This window comes from Bos grunniens, chromosome 2 (genome assembly GCF_055505025.1).
Source record: "Bos grunniens cultivar Pamir isolate PY7600 chromosome 2, Bosgru_T2T1.0, whole genome shotgun sequence".
Lineage (NCBI taxonomy): Eukaryota > Metazoa > Chordata > Mammalia > Artiodactyla > Bovidae > Bos > Bos grunniens.
Window position 1 is genome coordinate 25,949,096 of NC_141166.1, and position 22,781 is coordinate 25,971,876.

The 22,781-nt window shown below is 43.4% G+C and overlaps 1 protein-coding gene and 1 pseudogene across 11 annotated transcripts in view; both read right to left on the reverse strand.

The window, feature by feature from the left end:
• Positions 1 to 19,349, reverse strand: part of MOGAT1 (monoacylglycerol O-acyltransferase 1) — a 34,877-nt gene extending 15,528 nt beyond the window's left edge. For 2 of the 10 annotated variants that reach the window (XM_086366112.1, XM_086366149.1), the window contains exons 1-3: positions 18,804 to 18,943; positions 6,559 to 6,709; positions 5,762 to 5,966 (exon numbers count right to left, since the gene is read on the reverse strand). In XM_086366112.1, coding sequence (XP_086222238.1) covers positions 5,762 to 5,966; positions 6,559 to 6,585 — 232 coding nt within the window. In that variant the 5' untranslated portion in view covers positions 6,586 to 6,709; positions 18,804 to 18,943. Of the gene's footprint in view, positions 1 to 5,761; positions 5,967 to 6,530; positions 6,710 to 14,727; positions 14,845 to 18,266 lie in introns of those variants that run through there. The other 8 variants (XM_086366091.1, XM_086366080.1, XM_086366158.1 and 5 more) reach the window with 8 other exon arrangements.
• Positions 19,350 to 20,593: 1,244 nt separating this feature from the next.
• LOC147377780 (glycerol kinase pseudogene) lies at positions 20,594 to 22,460 on the reverse strand (annotated as a pseudogene). The gene has a single exon (XR_015150976.1). The product of XR_015150976.1 is annotated as a glycerol kinase pseudogene (transcript).
• Between the last annotated feature and the right edge of the window lie 321 nt (positions 22,461 to 22,781).

Genomic DNA, 22,781 nt, shown 5'->3' on the forward strand with positions numbered 1-22,781 from the left:
GAAAAATTGAGGGCAGGAGGAGAAGGGGACAACAGAGGATGAGATGGTTGGATGGCATCACTGGCTCAATGGACATGGGTTTGGGTGGACTCTGGGAGTTGGTGATGGATAGGGAAGCCTGGCATGCTGCGGTTCATGGGGTTGCAAAGAGTCGGACAAAACTGAGCAACTGAACTGAACTGAACATTTATTGTGCACTTTATTTCTAGTATTTTTACATCTGCTCCATTTCAGATCATCAGGCATTAGAACCCAGAAGTTGGGGACCCCTGATTTATGGCACTAGCAAATATTAAACAAAATTTCCTACACTGCTTATATTTGGAGCACTGTGTGGGTTTATAATTTTTCCATAGCCAAATCTTCGGTAATAGATTCCATCAATAAGATCTAACATTTTGGCAGGTGATGGGTTAGGTCTTTAAAATGTCACTTGATTATTTCTAGGTCTACCAGTTGTTTGAGTAAGTTGTGTACTGCTGAATTCTACAGACTGCATTCATATTGCATTTTAAGTAAAAGGTGTCTCCTGAAGTTGTTCAGTGCACAACCTGCACAGCTGTATGTGGTAGTCTTGATCATTACCCTGGCAGATCCTTGCTCAGAACCAAACAATATACCCTCCAAGAGGTTGCACTGATCTTCCGTACACCAATGATTTGTTTTCAGGTACTCTATATGGATTTTTATTTCTCAAGCATGGATTTATAATGTAAATGGTTTCAAAAAAATTCAGACATCTGACAAATAACCTATATCAATTGCTAAATCTGTGCATGGTTCCAAAATGTCTAGTTTGACTTTGGTAAATTGTTTAAGACATGAGTTATATAACTGCTCAGTCTTTATATGGCTTTCCCATGTAAAAATAAGTTTAAAGACTCCTTTTCAGATTTTAAAAGCACAATGTACTCTTGGAAGAAAATACTATGAACTCTTGAAGAAAAAGAATAAAGATGAAAACACAACAACTCGTGACCCATAATTCAGAGATAATCCCTTCTTAATGTCTTATTGTTTCCTTCCACTCTTGATTTTATCCTTGTTTTTTTTTAGTCATAAAAGAATGTGCTAGCTTTATCAAGACATAGCACTTCATCTCTTAAAGGAAATTACATGCTCATTTTACTGTGCATTTCTATTGCTGGGGGAATATAAAATAAGGACCGGATTCTGAAAAACCAGCTACTCTCTGCAGAGAAGAGGCAGAGGAGAGTGGGTTAGAGGGTAGAGAACCTGGGCAAAGAGGGGTGTGAACTCTCGTTGAGTTCAGGGCATGGCCATTCTGCTCCGTGTGCCCTGAATGGGCGCAGAGGCATCACTTCCACTGGAAAAGAGAGCCCCTTGGCTTTTCAGACACCTGGCAGTCCTCTCTTGCCTCTGTCCACTTCTCAGTTTCCTCCTGAGTCTTCCCTTCTTCAGATCATGCTTAAAAGTTGGTATTTCTCAGGGCTGTTAGGGACTAAAGGTTTATATTCTTCCAAAATTCATATGTTGAAACTCTAATCCCTAATAGGATGGTATTAAGAGGTGGGGCCTTTGGGAGATAATTAGTGCACATGAGTGGAGGCCTCCTGAATGGGATTAATGTTTTTTTAATATTTATTTATATGTTCTAATTAATTAATGTGGCTGCTCGGGGTCTTAGTCGCAGCACTCAGATCTTCAGTTGTGGTATGAGAACTCTTAGATGCAGCATGCAGGATCTTGTTCCCTGACCAGGGATCGAACCCAGGCCCCCTGCATTGGGAGCGTGGAGTCTTAGCCACTGGACCACCAGAGAAGTCCCAGGATGAATGTTCTGACAGGAAGAGGACAAACCTAGTTTGTTCTCTCTTTCCACCACGTGAAGATACAACAAGATGGCCATCTGCAAACCAGCACGTGAGCCATCACCAGACATCAGATCGTCCCAGCCTTCAGACTTCGAGAAATAAATTTCTAGTGTTCAAGCTATCCAGTCTACGGTGTTCTCTTATAGCGGCTGATGTCTTTAACCTCATCTCTCCACAAGGATTCAACCACCACTCACGTGTGCTGAGTTAGCCCAAACCCATCTCCAGGGAGTTTTACTCCGGAGGCTCCAGGCCTACACCTGCTGTTGCTCAAAGGACATCTCTACCTCAACAGCTTAGAGACACCTCAAACTCCATGCTTCCCAACCCAGTGCATGAAATTTTTCCACAAAGTTGTTTCTCTCCCAATATTATTTATCAAAGCGATTGGGACTATCATCTATCCAGTCCCCCAAGTCAGAATGTAGGTTCCTTCCATATACAGTCCCCTCTTTTCAGCCACCATGATCATTCATCACTCACTCATTCATTCATTCATTCAAAAACACTTACTGCTACAGGTTAGACACTGTGCTAGATGCTGATAAGACAGTGAAATACAATTGCTGCCCTCATGGGCTGAATCAGTCACTAAATATTGTTGCACTGTGTGTGTGCCCAGTCATGTCCAACTCTTTGCAACCCCTTGGACTGTAGCCCACCAGGCTCCTCCAGGCAAGAATCCTGGAGTGGGGTGCCATTTCCTCCTCCAGGGTATCTTCTCGAGCTAGAGATTGAACCTGCATCTCTTGAGTCTCCTGCATCAGCAGGTGAATTCTCTACCACTGAGCCACCTGGGAACCCCAAGTTTTGTAGACTCTATCAACTATTTTTCATATCGATTCCTTGTTCTCTAGTTCCACTACCACAGCCACTGTGCCAGTTTAGCCCTTATCACCTGTCCCTTGATGACTGAAATAGGCCTTTTCATGTTCATAGTCTCCAGGCTCATCTCTACCTTATTTCCAAGCTGCTGCCTGCATGACTTACTGTGCAAAATCCTATCAGGTCCCTACTTTGCTCAAAATCCCTCACCTCATGGCTAACCTACAAGAAAAAAAATCTAAAGTGTATATATTATAGATAAAGCTGCTATGATCTGATCTCAACTGCCTGCTCAGCCTTAATGAGTAGACATAAAGAAACATGAACCACATCGTGTACTCTAGCCAACATCTGCTGAGTACAGATTTACCAAAATGCACCCAGAGGAACAGCATGGACATGGAACTTGCAAAGACTTGTAGCCACAGAAATCTTGGTAAGAGTGAAATACCATCAGCAGAGGATTTCTGAAATGCAATGGGTTACTTAGGGCTTCCTAAGGTAGAGAACCTCAGTGGTAAAGAATCCACCTGCCAATGCTGGAGACATGGGTTCAATCCCTGGGTTGGGAAGATCCCCTGGAGAAGGAAATGGCAACCCACTCCAGTATTCTTGCCTGGAGAGTCCCATGGACAGAGGAGCCTAGCATGCTGCAGTCTGTAGGGTCGCAAAGAGTTGAACACAACTTAGCGACCAAACAACAACAATGGGTTCCTTACTAAGTGAGGTCTGGGGCACATGGCTGTCTGTCATTCCCCACCAAAGAGGCAGTCACCAAGGCAGGTGCAGAGTAGAGAGGCAGCTTTGGACCAGGGGCAGTTCTAGGAAGCCAGTTCTATGAAGGGATGAGAACTCCCTAAACTTAGAGACAAGGACAGTCCAAACTTCCCCTGGCTACAAGTTTGGAAGTTTTTATTTAGCTTTAGGAGATTTCAGGTGACAGCAACAGGGAAGATCTCATGATGTCATAAGCCAGGGACAGTAGACCGGCTTCATCTCAAATGCCAGTTCTAGAAAGCAACAGTGGCTCCTCGTGGACAAAGACCCTATCCTTGGTTATTTGTGGTTGACATGGCCTTCAAGAGGGTATACCTTCATCTCTCCTGCCACAAATTTGCCACACCTGCTTCCAATTATACTACCCAAACTCACCTGTGGCTATACTTCGACTCAGCAAACAGTATAATGTAAATGGGGCTTGCCTACTGGCTCAGATGGTAAAGAATCTGCCTGCAATGCAGGAGATCTGGGTTTGATCCCTGGGTCAGGATCCCCTGAAAAAGGGAAAGGCTATCCACTCCAGTATTCTTGCCTGGGAAATCCCATGGACAGAGGAGTTTGGCAGGCCACAGTCCATGGGGTCACGACTGAGTGACTAACACACACACATAATGTAAATATATTTCTGTGATTTTTTGAAATTAAAAAAAAAAAACTTTTCCTTTTAACTTTCTTCCTTTTATAAAACTCTAACCCAGCATCTGCAAAAGAGGAAAGAGAAGGGATTTTTTTTTCCCCCGCTTAGTTCAGGAGATGGGGGGATAGTGCGCCCTCTAGTGGCCAGATGCAGGCACAGCCTAAACTGGACACAGCCCAGGGTTATATGTGTGAAGGTCCATAAGCAGAACCTGGAAACCCAGGCAAGGATGTTCAGTAATTTCCAACAAGCTATCTAATGACAACAGAGAGTTGAGAAATTAATAAGAAGTAATCAAAACCTGGGATACCATGAGCAATTCTATCTCTGAATATGCTCTGATCCTGAAATTACAATTTTCCCAAGAGATTATCCATTTTTCATTATGTCCAAGAAATGCAAAGACAATAATAATTAACCTACACAATGATCATAAACATAAAGCTCTTTGTAGTTACTATAGCTCACGCTTAGTAAATTGGTCAAGTTGGACAAACCAAGTAAATTGAGCCTCTTAAGTTGAAATAAGAGCTATTAACACAATCTCAGACTTCTGAGACACACTCATATAATATCTTTACAGAATTTTTACTGAATTTTATTCTCAGAATTGGGAGAATTATGGTTTCTCTAATCTGAAAGTCTTCCACTAATTCAGAGTAGCAGAGTAAAATTTCTGAGTCAAGTTGTGCTTAATCTGGGAGGAAAAAGACAGCAGATTCAGTGTGGCCATTATTCCAAGACACATTGGAGGGCATTTTCAATTTCTAGTATTCATAAAAGCAGACATAGCACCTCTCCAAAGGTACCATTTACTACTTATTTGCTCCAAGCATGATTCTTTCTTTCTCATCTGGATACACAAAATGCATTCATTAATTTATGCTTTCATTAAATTAACATCTATTAGACATTCCTAAATCCCAGGTACTATGCTATATATTATGCTAGTTACTTGGTGAATTATGGGAAAAAAAAATACACAGTCTTGTGGCTCAGACAGTAAAGAATCTGCCTGCAGTACAGGAGACCCAGCTTCGATCCCTGGGTCAGGAAGATCCCCTGGAGAAGGAAATAAGGAAATGGCAACCCACTCCAGTATTCTTGCCTGGAGAATCCCATGGACAGAGGAGCCTGGCGGACTACAGTCCATGGGGTTGCAAAGAATCGGGCACGACTAGGCGACTAACACTTCCACTTTCTTTCTGTCTTCCTAGTGTTTCCAGTCCGGTGGGGGAAAGCAAGAACCATCCAAACAGCATATGAAGTGTGAGACAGGGATAAAGACAGAGTTGTACTCTGCTGCTGCTGCTGCTAAGTCGCTTCAGTCGTGTCCAACTCTGTGTGACCCCATAGACAGCAGCCCACCAGGCTCCCCCTTCCCTGGGATTCTCCAGGCAAGAACACTGGAGTGGGTTGCCATTTCCTTCTCCAACGCATGAAAGTGAAAAGTGAAAGTGAAGTCGCTCAGTTGTGTCCGACTCTTAGCGACCTCATGGACTGCAGCCTATCGGGCTCCTCCGTCCATGGGATTTTCCAGCCAAGAGTACAGGAGTGGGTTGCCATTGCCTTCTCCGAGAGTTGTACTCTAAGAAACCATAAACCTGGTTGGCTTGAGAGAGAACATTTTGTGTGGTCCTGCCACCCCAGAACACTGTGGAAACAGTGATCTGCTTTCACTTACCACTGCTCATCAGATATTCCCGGAAGAGCGGACACCGGAACCAATACGGCAGCACGTGAAGATAGGAGGTAAAGCCGGGAAACAGCTCCTTGAAGGCGGAATAATTTGTACAGAAGTTTCCAAAGGCTCCAACCACAAGCACTCCATGGGGGTGAAACCCAAATATGTAGTTGTGACTCGGATCCAAATCCCAGGTTTTGATGAGCTACAGTGCATTTATGTTGACATAAAAAAATAAAATGTTGCCCGATTAGTTTCCAATAAGAAACAAAAGGATGCAGTTCTACATTCAAGAGGAAATGGGAAACTTGACTCGTTTTAGTTTCCTGGGACAGTGTGTGTTAGTTTCTCAGTCATGTCGGACTCTTTGCGACCCTACTGATTGCCCGCCAGGCTCCTCCATCCATGCAAGAATACTGGAGTGGTTTGCCATTCCCTTCTTCAAGGGATCTAGGGATGAACCCAAGTCTCTCCTGATCTAGGGATGAACCGAGATCTCTCCCATTGCAGGCAGTTTCTTCACCATCTCACCCACCAGGGAAGCCCTCCCTGGGGTAGAGCTGTATTCACATTTTTCAACTGTGTCCTGAGCCCTTCACACACAGCCTGCTAAATGTTGTCAATTTAGCTTAGACTCCATTTAGTAACTTGGGCTGAATTTCAGGCTCTCTTCCTCTAAAAAGGGAAAAGCTTGAAAAATATGTGATAAAAACACATTTGCATTTTTTTCTCAGCTCAAAACCATACTACGTAAAATAATTCTACTCACATGAATTGGAAAATAGTCCTTAAAGTACCTCCAAATGGCCCAGTTTCTGACCCATTCAGATCTTCTGCCTCCTTGCTCTGGGGTTTGCCAGTCAAAGTAAAGCCATGTCAAGTAAGGAAGGTAGAGGAACCAGTAGTTGTGTATGATCAGGAACACGATAATTCCGAGGCATACCTGTGCTGTAAGAAAAGGGAAGACCTCAGAAATTGGGATCTGTTAGAATCTTCCCGTTGTACATACAATCACTGGGTCAAGGTGTTGTTGTTGTTCAGTTGCTAAGTTGTATCCGACTCTTTGCGACCCCATGGACTGCAGCATGCCAGACTCCTCTGTCCTCCACTATCTCCCAGAGTTTGTTCAAATTCATGTCCATTGAGTCAGTGATGCAATCTAACCATCTCATCCTCTGTTGCCCCCTTCTCCTCTTGCCCTCAATCTTTCCCAGCATCAGGGTCTTTTCCAATGAGTTGGTTCTTTGCATTAGGTGGCCCAAGGTAGGAGGACCTAATATTTTCAAAGTATGTTTAACTGAGCCTCAGTTCAACTGAGATAATATAACAAGACAGCAATGTATAGTATGACTTAACATTTCTTGGATGTATAGTATATGGCAACTTCTGTATTGTGGGCTTCACCAAAATATTTTTAAGTTTAATCCTCATATAGCCACAACATCATAGAAGCAGCCGGAACATTCCTAATGTAATTTTTTCCTTTTTTTCCTGGGCTTCAATTTCTTGATTTTGTTTTTTAAAAGTCTAGAAAGTAATTTTTCACAAAAGGGTATAATTTAGAAATGAGATACATGTTTTAGCTGTTTATTTTCACATATAGCTGTTTAACAACGTTGTATTTGTTTCAGGTGTACAGCAAAGTGATTCAGTCATATGTATCCGTGTCTGCATGCTTGCGCGTGCTTGCTAAGCTGCTTCAGTCGTGTCCTATGGACCACAGCCCACCAGGCTCCTCTGTCCATGCAATTCTCCAGAATACTGGAGTGGGTTGCCACTTCCTCCTTCAGGGGATCTTCCCAACCCAAGGATCGAACCCTCATCTCTTACATCTCCCACACTGGCAGGCAGGTTCTTTGCCACTAGCACCACCTAGGAAGCCCAATACTTGTGTCTATTCTTTTTCAAATGTTTTTCCTTTTTAGGTTATTACATAACATTGAGCTAATGTACTTTTTACAGTAGGGAAAATTGCAGCTTAAGAAGGTTGAGTGAATTGCTCAAGACACACGAATTGTAAGTGGCTGACCCGTCTAAATTCAAGGTCCATTGTCAAAGCCCATGACCCTACCCCACCACCCCACTGCACCCCCAATGTGGAGGAACTGTCGTTGACAAGACGGATGCAGAAGAGTTCCTACCTCAAGTGTTCACCTTGATTGAGCAGTTATTCATCATATGCCCATGTAAAGGGCACATTCCACTGAGAAACTTCATTTTCAGGAACTCAATTGCCAGAGATAGAAATAAAAGAGAAGAAACTCTGTGCCTTAGCTCACCTACTTCTTGCAACATTTCACGGCAGAGCAATTCTAATTATTTGTGCACCTAATGACGTAGACTCAAATAGATGCAGCAGGAACTGATAAAACTTGACCTGGGCAATAGTGACAAAAATATTTGCCTTTAAGTAATACATTAAGCTAAGCTACACATTTTCTTCTTATGTCAATGCTGTGTCAATGCATGCAAAGTCGCTTCAGCCATATCTGACTCTTTGTGACCCCATGGACTGTAGCCCACCAGGCTCCTCTGTCCATGAAATTATCCAGGCAAGAATACTGGAGTGGGTTTCCGTGCCCTCCTCCAGGGGATCTTCCTGACCCAGGGATTGAACCTGTGTCTCTTATGTCTCCTGCATTCAGCTGCATTGGCAGGTGCTACCACTAGCGCCACCTGGGGAGCCCACGTGTCTATGCTGTGTGTCAGATTTTTTAAAAAATTATAAAAACAAAAAGATATCAATGGGGAAGAGCACAGAGACTTAAAGCCTGGCACAGAGTAAATGCTCAAAAAATGCCAGCCATTACTACTACTCTAAGGAGTAGCATTGCCTCTTTCTTCTTTATTTTGTGCTGAGTCACTAATCTCAGGCTGACTTTATCTCCCAGCTCCTGTCCATTCTCAACTTTGTCCCAGTGGTTGGGATGCCACACCTGCACTGCCACAGTGTGACCAAAAAATTTTTAATAAACAAAAGGATAACAATAAGAATAATAAAAGAACAATGATGGTGAGAGCAGCTGTTTTGCCCCTTTCCTATTCGCCCAGTTCTGTTCCCTTCTAACCTTAAAAGAACCTAATTATAGGAATGAGATCACTAAGCCATTGAAACTAACTCTGGACTTAGGCTCTCCTGAATGCACACCATGCTTTGCCTCACCTGTTGATCCTTTCCCTAGATAAAAAGAAGTGGAAATGAAGAATTATACAGTTAACAAAATAACTAGCTCTCTACCCCCAAGCAATACTGCAGGCAGATCATACAGGCAAGATAATATCTGAAGAGTCAGCCAGCCTGTCCTCATGGAGAATGATGTAGAACTCAACCTCCTGCCTGGATGATTCACTGGGATGCTTCCCCTTCCCACATTTCCCCTTTTAAAAATCATCATGACTGAGCACAATCTTCAGAGCTGGTCTCTGGACACGAATCCACCTTCTCCCAGGTGGCTGGCTTTCCTTATGAAAGAATCTTTCCTTTCTACTGACACTTGTCTCTTGAATTATTGGCTTACCAGCTGAACCCAGGTTTGGTAAAAGTGGCATATATGAAAATTCCAAATAAATGTTAGTTATCAGCCACCATTAACTGTTTGAGACCTTTATAAATACCAGTTTCATATGGCTCAACCCAGTTTTTTATTTATTTCCCAGTGCTTATATTACCTTGATAAAAATTGTAAAAACAGGTAAATAAAAGGAAAGGAATATGACAAAATATTTACAATAGGTATCTCTGGGTGAGAAAATGGACTTTCTCTAGTCTCTCCTAAAAGTTCTTCTTTGGTTTCTAATTTTTCTAATAGCTAGCATGAATTATCTTATAATCAAAACTTCTTTTTAAAAATTAAATAAAGTGATTCCACTAAAGAGAAAAAAAAGTAAAGAAAACACTGCAGAATAAGTCTACTTATGTAAGAATATTTTCATCTTTAACATGATTTTATTAAATTACCATGAACAAATCTCATCAGAAAAACACTGTGAAAACTTGTGGAAGTTTATTTATTTGCATTAAATAGTGACCAGTGATCAATATTAAGAAATTATTAAAAATATTTAACTTGTATGGGTACCATTTCCACTTGTATTTAAGAAGTTTTCATTTGCCCCCATAAAAACTATTTCTATACTTATTTTAGCCATTAACATAGTATAGAGAAAGGAGAGAATTCAGAGGCAAGCAAATCCTTTAGCACATCACATTCTTTTCTTTCTTATTCCTGAGGCATTGTGTTTTAAAACATCAATCAGTGCCATCTGCTGAGTATAAGACTGCAATTTTAACATTCCTCTAATTTTTAAAATGCTTGCTTTAAAAAAACTTCACTTCCAGAGATTCTTAGGATGACGATGATGCTAAAACACAAATCTAAGAACCCCTCGAAGAATTTTGCAGCCTAGTATTCCTCATATGTGGGTCTGCTCCATACTGCCTTTTAAAAGTATTGACTTACAAGGATTCACACTTTTCTTGGTTAAAGATGAATTCATTATTGGAACTGTTTCTTTGCCTAATGAAGTCAAATTATAACAAGGATTGAGTTGAAACCAGTCCCGTTTTCATACTATTTCAGAAAGCTTTACAAGCTGAAGGACAAAAGAAACATAAATAATTTGTAAAGCTACAAACTAAAAAGCACAAAGATAATCCATGATAGAAGAGGCATATAGTGTTCATGCAAGTCCAAGAATCTAGTACAAATCACTAGAGTGAACATTAAAACATGCTACCTCAAAATCTTCCAGATTAAGGGAGACTAAAACGATGTAATTTAATACACATAGATTCCTTTGCTATAAAGGACATTAGTGGGGCAACTGGTGAAACATGAATAGGGCCCCTGGATTAGGTCATAGTTCAGTTCAGTTCAGTCGCTCAGTCGTGTCCAACTCATTGAGACCCCATGGACTGCGGCACGCCAGGCCTCCCTGTCCATCACCAACTCCTGGAGTTGACTCAAACTCACGTCCATTGAGTTGGTGATGCCATCCTACCATCTCATCCTCTGTCGTCCCCTTCTCTTCCCACCTTCAATCTTTCCCAGCATCAGGGTCATTTCAAATGAGTCAGTCAGGTCATAGTACAACATCTTTGGATTTGGACACAATCACAGAAAACTAATCAATCTGATCACATGGATCACAGTCTTATCTAATTCAGTGAAACTATGAGCCATGCTATGTAGGGCCCCCAAGACAGATGGGTCATGGTGGAGCGTTCTGACAAAACGTGGTCCACTGGAGAAGGGAATGGCAAACCACTTCAGCATTCTTGCCTTGAGAACCCCATGAACAGTATGAAGAGGCAAAAAGATGGGACACTGAAATATGAACTCCCCAGGTTGGTAGGTGCCCAATATGCTACTAGAGAAGAGTGGAGAAATAACTTCAGAAAGAATGAAGAGGCTGAGCCAAAGCAGAAACAATGCACAGTTGTGGGTGTAACTGGTGATGAAAATAAAGTCTGATGCTGTAAAGAACAATATTGCACAAGAACCTGGAATGTTAGGTCCATGAATCAAAGTAAATTAGCAGTGGTCAAACAGGAGATGGCGAGCGTGAACATTGACATTTTAGGAATCAGTGAGCTAAAATGGACCCAAATGGGTGAATTTAATTCAGATGACAATTATATCTACTACTGTGGGCAAGAATCCCTTAGAAGAAATGGAGTAGCCATCATAGTAAACAAAAGAGTCTGCAGTACTTGGGTGCAATCTCAAAAATGACAGAATGATCTCAGTCCATATAAAGGCAAACCATTCAATATCACAGTAATCCAAGTCTATACTCCAACCACTAATGCCAAAGATGCTGAAGTTAAGTGGTTCTATGAAGACCTACAACTAACTAAAACCAAAAAAAGATGTCTTTTCATCATAGGGGACTGGAAAAGCAGGAAGTCAAGAGATATACCTGGATTAACAGGCAAGTTTGGCCTTGGAGTACAAAATGAAGCAGGACAAAGGCTAACAGAATTTTGCCAAGAGAACACACTGGTCATAGCAAACACCCTCTTCTAACAACACAAGAGAAGACTCTACACATGGACATCACCAGATGGTCAATACTGAAATCAGACTGATTATATTCTTTGCAGCCAAAGATGAGAAGCTCTATACAGTCAGCAAAAACAAGACCAGGAGCTGACTGTGGCTCAGATCACGAACTTCTTATTGCCAAATTCAGACTTAAATTGAAGAAAGTAGGGAAAACCACTAGACCATTCAGTTTAGCTCAGTTCAGTCACCCAGATGCTTTGCAACCCCATGAACCGCAGTACGCCAGGCCTCCCTGTCTATCACCAACTGCCAGAGTCTACCCAGACCCATATCCACTGAGTCGGTGATGCCATCCAACCATCTCATCCTCTATCTTCCCCTTCTCCTCCTGCCCTTAATCTTCCCCAGCATCAGGGTCTTTTCAAATGAGTCAGCTCTTTGCATTAGGTGGCCAAGGCACTGGAGTTTCAGCTTCAACATCAGTCCTTCCAATGAACACTCAGGATTGATTTCCTTTAGGATGGACTGGTTGGATCTCCTTGCAGTCCAAGGGACTCTCAGTCTTCTCCAATACCACAGTTCAAAAGCATCAATTCTTTGGTGCTCAGCTTTCTTTATACTTCAACTCTCACATCCATACATGACTACTGGAAAAACCATAGCCTTGACTAGATGGGCCTTTGTTGACAAAGTAATGTCTCTGCTTTACAGTAGAAGTGACAAATAGATTCAAGGGACTAGATCTGATAGAGTGCCTAAAGAACTATAGACGGAGGTTTGTGACATTGTACAGGAGGCAGTGATCAAGTCCACCCCCAAGAAAAAGAAATGCAGAAAGGCAAAATGGTTGTCTGAGGAGGCCTTAGAAATAACTATGAAAAGAAGAGAAGCGAAAAGCAAAGGATAAAAGGAAAGATATATCCATTTGAATGCAGAGTTCCAAAGAATAGCAAGGAGGGATAAGAAAGCCTTCCTCAGTGATCAGTGCAAAGAAATAGAGGAAAACAACATAATGGGAAAGACTAGAGATGTCTTCAAGAAAATTAGAGATATCAAGGGAACATTTCATGCAAAGATGGGCTTGATAAAGCACAGAAATGGTATGGACCTAATAGAAGAAGAAGATATTAAGAAGAGGTGGCAAGAATACACAGAAGAACTGTACAAAAAAGATCTTCACGACTCAGATAACCACGATGGAATGATCACTTACCTAGAGCCAGACATCCTGGAATGCGAAGTCACGTGGACCTTAGGAAGCATCGTTACAAAGCTAGTGGAGGTGATGAAATTCCAGTTGAGCTCTTTCAAATCCTAAAAGATGATGCTGTGAAAGTGCTGCACTCAATATGCCAGCAAATTCGGAAAACTCAGCAGTGGCCACAGGACTGGAAAGGGTCAGTTTTCATTCCAATCCCAAAGAAAGGCAATGCCAAAGAATGCTCAAACTACCACACAATTGCACTCATCTCACACACTATCAAAGTAATGCTCAAAATTTTCCAAGCCAGGCTTCAACAGTACGTGAACCGATAACTTCCAGATGTTCAAGTTGGATTTACAAAGGCAGAGGAACCCGAGATCAAATTGACAACATCTGTTGGCTCATCAAAAAAGCAAGAGAGTTCCATAAAAACATCCACTTCTGCTTTACTGACTATGCCAAAGCCTTTGACTGTGTGGATCACAACAAACTATGGAAAATTCTTCAAGAGATGGGAATACCAGACTACCTGACCTGCCTCCTGAGAAATCTGTATACAGGTCAAGAGCCAACAGTTAGAACTAGACATGGAACAACAGACTGATTCCAAATCAGGAAAGGAGTATGTCAAGGCTGTATATTGTCACTGTACTTATTTAACTTATATGCACAGCACATCATGAGAAATGCTGAACTGGATGAAGCACAATTGGGAATCAAGATTCCTGGGAGAAATATCAATGACCTCAGATATGCAGATGACATGATACTTATGGCAGAAAGCAAAGAAGAACTAAAGAGCCTCTTGATGAAAGTGTAAGAGGAGAGTAAAAAAGTTGGCTTAAGAAAAAAAAAAAAAGTTGGCTTAAAACTCATCATTCAGAAAACAAAGATCATGGCTTCTGGTCCCATCACTTCATGGCAAATAGATGGGGAAACAGTGGAAACAGTGGCTGACTTTATTTTTAGGGGTTCCAAAATTACTGTAGATAGTGACTGCAGACATGAAATTAAAAGATGCTTGCTCCTTTGAAGAAAACCTATGACCAACTTAGACAGCATATTAAAAAGCAGAGACATTACTTTGTCAACAAAGGTCCATCTAGTCAAGGCTACGGTTTTTCTAGTGGTCATGTATGGATGTGAGAGTTGGCCTATAAAGAAAGCTGAGCACCGAAGAATTGATGCTTTTGAACTATGGTGTTGGAGAAGACTCTTGAGAGTCCCTTGGACACAAGGAGATCCAACCAGTCCATCCTGAAGGAAGTCGGTCCTGAATATTCATTGGAAGGACTGATGCTGAAGCTGATACTCCAGTACTTTGGCCACCTGATGTGACGAACTGACTCACTGGAAAAGACCCTGATGCTGGGAAAGACTGAAGGCAGGAGGGGAAGGGAACAACAGAGGATGAGATGTTGGATGGCATCACCAACTCAATGGACATAAGTCTGAGTAAACTCTGGAAGTTGACAATGAACAGGGAGGCCTGGCATGCCGCAGTCCACAGGGTCTCAAACAGTCTGACACAAATGAGCAAATGAACTGTGGAGTAACAGAAATTAAAAACAAAAATAAACAAATGGGACCTAATTAAACTTAGAAGCTGTTTCACAGCAAAGGAAACTATAAACAAAGGGAAAAGACAACCCTCAGAATGGGAGAAAATAATAGCAAATGAAACAACTGACAAAGGATTAACTTTCAAAATATACAAGTAGCTCATGCAGCTCAATACCAGAAAAACAAACAACCTGGTCAAAAAGTGAGTAGAAGACTTAAACTTTGTTTCTCCAAAGACGACAGTTCAGTTCACGCTCAGTCGTGTCCGACTCTTTGCGACCCCATGGACTGCAGCACACCAGGCCTCCCTGTCCAAAGAAGACAGATAGCTTAATATGGAAAGATGTTCAACATCTCTCATTAGAAAAATGGAAATCGAAACTAGAAATCAAAAGTTCTGGGGATGTAATGTATAGCATAGTGACTATAGTTAATAATATTGTATATCTGAAAGTTGCTAAGAGTAAATCTTAAAGGTCTCATCATAAGAGAATAAAATTGTAACTGTGTGGTGATGGACTTTAACTGAACTTGTGGAAATCATTTTGCAACAGAGAAATCAAATCATTATGTTGTATACCTAAAACTAATACAATGTTGTAAGATTGAAAAACAAGCACTTAACATTTATCTCAAGGAAAGAGTATTTGATTTCATGACTAAATGAAACAATTTGCTATTTTAAAAAATATATTTCAAGTGCTATTGGTAATAGTTTAAACCCATTTCCTGATGGTGGAAAGAAAAATGCATTCCAAGATCTTCATTTAGAGATTTTAAAAGACATAGTTAATAAAATTTCTGTCACCATTGAAAGGAGATATTACAACTCTTTAAAATAATTAAAATTGAAAGAAATAAGTGTTTATCCTTATCTTCCCTGTAAGAAAGGAATTGTAGGGTAAGCGATGGCCATAGATGATAGGAAAAATTATTCCTGGTGTGAATTCTAGCTAATATGTGAAGAAAGAATGAGACAATATGAAAATTACCATTTTGTAGTCCCAAATAAAAGTTAATCTAGTCAAGGATCATTAACAGAGACTAGGTGAAAGATCATTGGTCAATGGGGAACTTTTATCTGCACCCATGTCAATTACCAGCCCTCACATTACTTCTTACCTGGACCCACTGACCACTCTTAGACACTAATAATGGGACAACTGGACATTACATGGATCTGACATAATGTGACATGAGCACCCAGCAACACCTTGGAATAGGACTGGCAAAAACACTTCACCTAAATCTCATCAAGGTTTTAGCTCCAACTTCCCTTTTAGAAGAAATACAGAGACTGATGCTGAAGCTACAATACTTTGGCCACCTGATGTGAAGAGCTGATTCATTGGAAAAGATCCTGATGATGGGATTGAAGGCAGGAGGAGAAGGAGATGACAGAGGATGAAATGGTTGGATGGCATCACAGACTCAATGGACATGGGTTTGAGCAAACTCTGGGAGATGGTTAAGTTTAGGGAAGCCTGGCAGGCTGCAATCCATGGGGCTGAAAACAGTTGGACACAACTAAGCAACTGAACAACAATAGATAATTGAGGAACAAGTTAGCCCTCCAAAATAGCAGAGGAATCCTGAAGGTATCTTGCAGAACAGATAACCTGGCTCCTTGGAGGTATAGTAATTGTTGAAGGTCACAAGGTGAGTGGTAGAGCTCCACATACCACATGTGAGTGGATTGGACATGGCCCACCACTCCTAATTTGAGTCAGACTACAGTGGCTTGACAGACTTTTTTTTTTTTAACTTTTTATTTTGTATTGGGGTAGCTGATTAACAATGTTGTGAGTTTCAGGTGAACAGCGAAGGGACTTCGCCATATACACACTTGTATCCATTCTCCCCCAAACTCCCCATCCAGGCTGTCACATAACACTGAGCAGAGTTCCTTCCATGTGCTATACAGTAGGACCTTGTTGCTTGTCCATTTTAAACATAGCAGTGTGTACATGTCCACCCCAAACTCCCTAATTATGCTTTCGCCCTATGGTTCCATCTTCACCCAGCCCCTCCCCATAACCAAGTAACCAAACCATAAGCCTCCCTTCTCCATTTTCCCTCCCTTCTCCACTTGATAGGTTTCTAGAGATTTGGTCATCCTCTTTCCTACAGCAAGGGACACACAACTACAAATAGAGATTCCTCTTATAAGTGTGAATATTACTTACAAAAGGGTAACTCCTGCTGGGTTTTCAGAGTTTTTTGTTTTGTCTGTTTTGTTTGGTGCTTTTTAGAAAATAACCAGCTTCAAATAATTAATAAACCAAAGAAACATATTTTAGAGTGACAAATTCTGCTTACCTATGGATGGCAATACAGACCTTTCTCAAGTAGCCACAGACATACACAGATACAAGCATCAGCAAGGGCCATGGAAGGAAAAGACAGCAGGCTATCAGAGATGTGCTGACTGGTGAGTGAGGTCAGTCTCCAGGTTCAAGACGTTAAACTGGACAGCAGAATGGTTAAAGCAGGAAGTCTGGGTAGAGTATTCAGGTTTGCCCCCAGCTCCTCCACCACCTACTAACCCGTGAACAATTCACTCGACCTCTTGGTTCCTTCATCTGTACAATGAGTGCAAGAAGGCACAGTCCTTACCTCAAAGGGCTGTGGTAAAGATTACATGGTTAACAGCGTATGGTGATTAGCACTGTAGAGGTAGGCGGCACGTGCCCATTTGTAGTTGGCAGAGAGCACCTGGCACACCCCAAGGCCTTGATAAGTGTAGCTATTATCTCAATGGTACTTTGACCAAGAGCAAAACAAAATATAATGCTGTCCCAACAGTCTGGCCTAGGAGGACTTAATGAGCTAAGGCTTTCAATTTCCTCTTTTAGTAAACTCAAGCTGCACTTGGGAGAATTTATTAAAAAAAAAAAAAAAATCCCCATGGGCAGGTTCCATTCTGAAATAAATGAATTCAAAATTCTTAGGGAGAGACTATGGGCATCCTATTTTTTAAAGGAAGTTCTCCAGTCATTTTAATTGCAGCCTAGGTTGAGAACCATCGATCCAAGACATTCAAAATGTAAGAGGGTTCAAAACTGTAAACCTCTACAGTGCAATGAGTTATTACTGCTACTGCGGCCTCCAGTGCACAGCCCATGGTCTTCGAGCATACAAATAACTAGTCTTCTGAAGCGGCTGTGTGTGTTAGTCGCTCAGTCCTGTCTGAGCGGTTAGGTTCCCAATAATTCCTGTGCTCTCATACCACCCCCCTTTACCCTGACCCCCTCAACCCCTTTACTCCAACAGCAGAACAAATATCCGGAGGAAAGGCGCACAGGTTAGTCCCCTGCCCCATCTAGTGACTGGCTCCTGTGTATTCCTGCTGCTGCTGCTGCTAAGTCGCCTCAGTCGTGTCCGACTCTATGCGACCCCATAGACGGCAGCCCACCAGGCTCCCCAGTCCCTGGGATTCTCCAGGCAAGAACACTGGAGTGGGCTGCCATTTCCTTCTCCAATGCATGAAAGTGAAAAGTGAAAGTGAAGTCGCTCAGTCGTGTCCGACTCTTAGCGACCCCATGGATTGCAGCCTAACAGGCTCCTCCGTCCATGGGATTTTCCAAGCAAGAGTACTGGAGTGGGGTGCCATTGCCCTCTCCTGGGCTTAATTTAAGAGCCGGCTAGGACAACATTCTCCGGGGTTGAATTATTTACAGGCAGAGGCCACCCAGCCCAACTAGTGCATGGTGCATCCGCAACAAGGTACCTTTCCGCATCCCGGAAACCTTCAACACGGAGAAGCTAACCAAGATATTTGTCCTTAGGGTGGAGAGAAGGAAGGGATCAGGTTTCAGATCCTTGGGCATTGAGTCCATTTCCGAACCCGTAATTCAATAAACGAGTTTGTCTACTTCGAGAGGCTTAAGTGCCATGTCTTCCAGCTTGCTTGGGTCGTGGTTCCATTTGGATGTATACATGTGTCAAAACCCATCGAGCCGTAAATCTGGGCCTTTTACTTGGGGTAAAGGTACGCCTCGATTTTTAAAAACAGCACTGGGGAAAATTAAGTCGGAAATCAGTCGTTCGCTACGAGCTTCACGTGAAAGGATGAATCAAAGAGGGGAATCCCAAATTAGTTACCCACGCCCGGTGTGATCTGACAGATTAGGCTTACAAAGGGAGTGGGGCTGGAGAGTCTAAGAACGTCCCTGGAGTTTCCGACAACGACGGTCCGGAAAGGAGCAGACGGAGCCCCAAGCACCGCGCGGTTTCGCCTGGATCTTGCGCGGCCAGGCGTCCTTACCGAACAGCAGGAAGGACAGCAACCAATGCAGCACCGCAGCCGTCTGCAGCCGCCGCGCCAGCGGGATGTTGAGTGGCGCAAACTCGACCTTCATGGCCCGGCCGTGGCGAGCGAGGGCGGCGCTGAGCGCGGTCGCCTGGGACCTCGTTGCTCCGCTGCGCCTGCAAAGTGTGAGCGGCCGCCCGGGCCAGCACCTGGCTCCCGAGCGCAGAGGAGGCAGCGACCGCCCGGGACTGGGCGCGGACTGGACTTGGTCTTGGGTGGGAGGGCCCGCCGGGGCTGAGGCTGGGGGCTACCAATCACGAGCGCCGGGGCTCGGGAGCAACTGCGGCGCCCGGAGCGCATTGGCTGACTCGCCAGGGCGCCGAAGAGAGAGCGCAACGCTGGGCACAAGGGTCGGCAAGCGCGGTCAGCTGGCAACCTGCCCAAGCCCGGCAACTCGGGTTCCTGCAATTAGCCTAGAAACCCGGGGATCTCCACCGAACCCTGGCCGTTGTTCAGAGATCGATTACTGTGCGTCCGGCTTCAGCATCCGCCCTTAAACCCACCTCTTCCTCCTAAAGTGTCTGCAGCTGGAGAAGGGTTAGGCTCTCCCACCAGCTGGAGGTAGGAGCAAGAGTTAGCTTCTCTGGAGCTTGGTACCCATCTGTTTATTGGTCTGTGTCCCCCACACCACTCCCAAACTCTGGGGGACTCCTCAGCTTTGTGTCTCAGATTCCTACACCTATCCTGGAAACCTTTCGCTTACTCATTCATTGGACATTTATTGAATACCTATCACTTGCCGGGAACAAATCTGGGCGCTGAGGATACATACACTAGCTCATTCATCAATTCTGCTCTCAGTACAAATTGAGATTGGAGGGTGGGGGTGGGGCGGGGAGAGAAACAAGAAAAATTAACCACACCATTGGGTGTGTAATTGCAAAGTGAAACCCTACTGTGAATGAATGAGAAGGTTCTAGGACTTAGACTGGAGGGTCAGTCTCAGAAGAAGTGACCTTGAATTTAATTATAAAGGTGACTCTAACTCAAGCAAAGGGAAGCACATGTGCAAAGGTCCTGTGGCTGAAACTAAAGTATATAAATATACTTCATTTACTTCATACATTCAAATATAATGGGAACTCAGAGAACAAGGAGATTGTAGTGAAATGATGCAAAAACAGTGGCCACGAATCAGATCCTTGCAGGCTGTGTTTAGGGTTCAAGTCTTTACCCTAAGATTTGCCACGGAAGGATTCCGTTTATGATATGCTAAATAAATGGAGTGATTCTAAATTGTGCCTCGGGCTTCCCTTGTGGCTCAGCGGTAGAGAATCTGCCTGCCAATACAGGAGACACAGGTTGGATCCCTGGGTTGGGAAGATCCCCTGGAGAAGGAAAGGGCAACCCATTCCAGTATTCTTGCCTGGGAAATCCCATGGAGAGAAGAGCCTGGTGGGCTGTAGTCCATAGGGTTGCAAAAGAGTCAGACACAACTTTGCAACTAAATAACAGATTGTGCCTCATCCTATGAGCACACACTACATTTTCTTTATAATTCTTACTGTAGAGTTGACCAACACCAAGTGGGAGGTAGCTGTCAAGTCATTGCTAGAGGGAGTTTGGAACAGGGCAAATCAACATAGTTGACTACCAATCCCCCCACCATGCCCCTTTCTCCTTCAACATTTTAATAGAAAGTTGGATAAAAACAACAACACCTGAGTAGTTCAGGGGAGTAGTTTGTGACTTTTTGTATGCAAAACTTGCTGGGTTTTTTTTTTTTTTCCTAATTGAGAAACCACTTTTTTTTTTTTCGGCCCCATTTTCTTTATTTCAAGCCACAGGTCTACTTGGAGGGTCATGCAGCAAGTGGCTTGTAAATAAAATCAGAGTCTATGAATAGCGTCAGCACATTAAGAGACAGAATCACTGAATTCTCTCCTTAGGTCAAGATCTTTGGGATCCAGGAGTTGGTATTATTTATGGCACACCTGAGAGGTACCTGGCTCCGATTAACATTACCATGCTACTCACTACAAAAAAGCCCAAGGGTAGACTACTGAAGATGCCAGTGTCACCATTTTCTGAAGACTTAGTGGTAGCCCAATCCATGGACTTCATTACAGCTTTCTTCCATGTGGAATAACGAATTTCGCTCTCCTTGGCGTTGATCTGAGGTTCAAACCGCTCCATCGTGACAGCTGACAAATCCTCAGGCTCGAGACTCCACACGCCGACCCCTTCTGCAGCCCCTGCTGCCATGGCAGCTCCCAAGGCAGTCGTTTCCGGCATCGAGGGCTTCACTACAGGGATATACAGAATGTCGGCTTGCAGTTGCATCAAAATTTTGTTGTTGGTCATCCCTCCGTCCACCTGCAAATGACTGAGTGGAATTCCACAGTCGCGGTTCATGGCGTCCAGAATTTCTCGGGTTTGGAAACAAACAGCCTCTAGTGCAGCAAAAGCAATATGGCATTTATTGGTGAACTGAGTGAGCCCACAGATGATCCCTCTGGCACTGGGCTCCCAATAAGGGGCATATAGGCCTGAAAAGGCTGGGACGAAATAGCAACCATAAGAGGTACCTACTTCATTAGCAAGTTTTTCAATTTCCTCTGAGGTCTTTATAATTCCAAGATTGTCCCTTAGCCAGCGAACAACAGCACCAGCTATAGCTACCGAACCTTCTAGTGCGTAATATACTGGTTTGTCTCTGCCGAGCTTGTAAGCCACTGTGGTCAGAAGGCCATGTTCAGAAAATACACACTTATGGCCTGTATTGCATAGTAAGAAACAGCCTGTCCCATACGTGTTTTTGGCTTGTCCATCCTGGAAGCACAGTTGTCCCACCAATGCAGCAGACTGGTCCCCCAGACACCCCGATATGGGCACACCTTCCAAAGACCCAGCTTTCATTAGGCCATAGATCTCAGAAGAACTCCGGATATTTGGGAGAATTTTCATTGGAACTTTAAAAAACTCACAGAGCTCTTTATCCCATTCCAAAGAGTGAATGTTGAAAAGCATCGTCCTGCTTGCATTTGTTACATCTGTACAATGGACACCTCCACGGGCTCCTCCTGTCAAGCTCCAAATAAGCCATGAATCAATGGTCCCAAAAAGCGCTCTATCTTCTTCAACTGCCTTTTGAACTTTTCTCACGTTGTCAAGAAGCCAACGAAGTTTCACTGCGCTGAAGTAAGTGCTCAGTGGAAGGCCCGTCTTGGTCTTGACAAAGTTGTTATTTACTGGAATGCTTTTACTAAGACTCTCAACGGTAGACTGGGTTCTCAGATCGAGCCACACCACAGCATTGTATAGAGGTTCTCCAGTTAATTTGTCCCAGACTACAGTGGTTTCCCTCTGGTTACTGACACCAATAGCTTTTATGTTGGAAATATCAATATTGAGCTGTCCAAGTTTCTCACACGTTTTCTCTATACACTCATACACGGACAGCAGGATTTCCTTAGGGTCTTGTTCCACCCATCCTTCTTTAGGAAACTCTTGTTTTATTTCCACTTGATGATGACTAAGTAGTTCGGCTGTTTTTGAATTGAAAACCAAAAAGCGCGTCGAGCTGGTGCCCTGGTCCACTGCTCCCACCAACGGCCCCAAAACTGCTTTCTTCGTGGCTGCCATGAAACTAGCTTCGGTCGGTGGGCGGGCGAACGCGTCCCGTTTCCCAGGTGACGGCGGCGGGGGAGGGGAGGACGGCGAGCCCAGAGGGCCAAGCGGCTCGCAGCATCAGAACGCATTATCGGCACCAAGCTTCTCGCCCCACCCCTTCCACTTCTAGACTTTGGACCTCCCACCACTGCTACTGGGAATGTTGAGTATAAGCCATGTCACACATTCTGCAAAGCCCTTTGCCAAACAGAGCGCATCGTAAAGCAACCCTGTGAAATTAGCTCATTTGTCAGTTAATGAAGGCCAGGGTCAAGGTCAAGCAACTAGCAGAGTGACAATTCAGCTTTGTTTACAACGTAG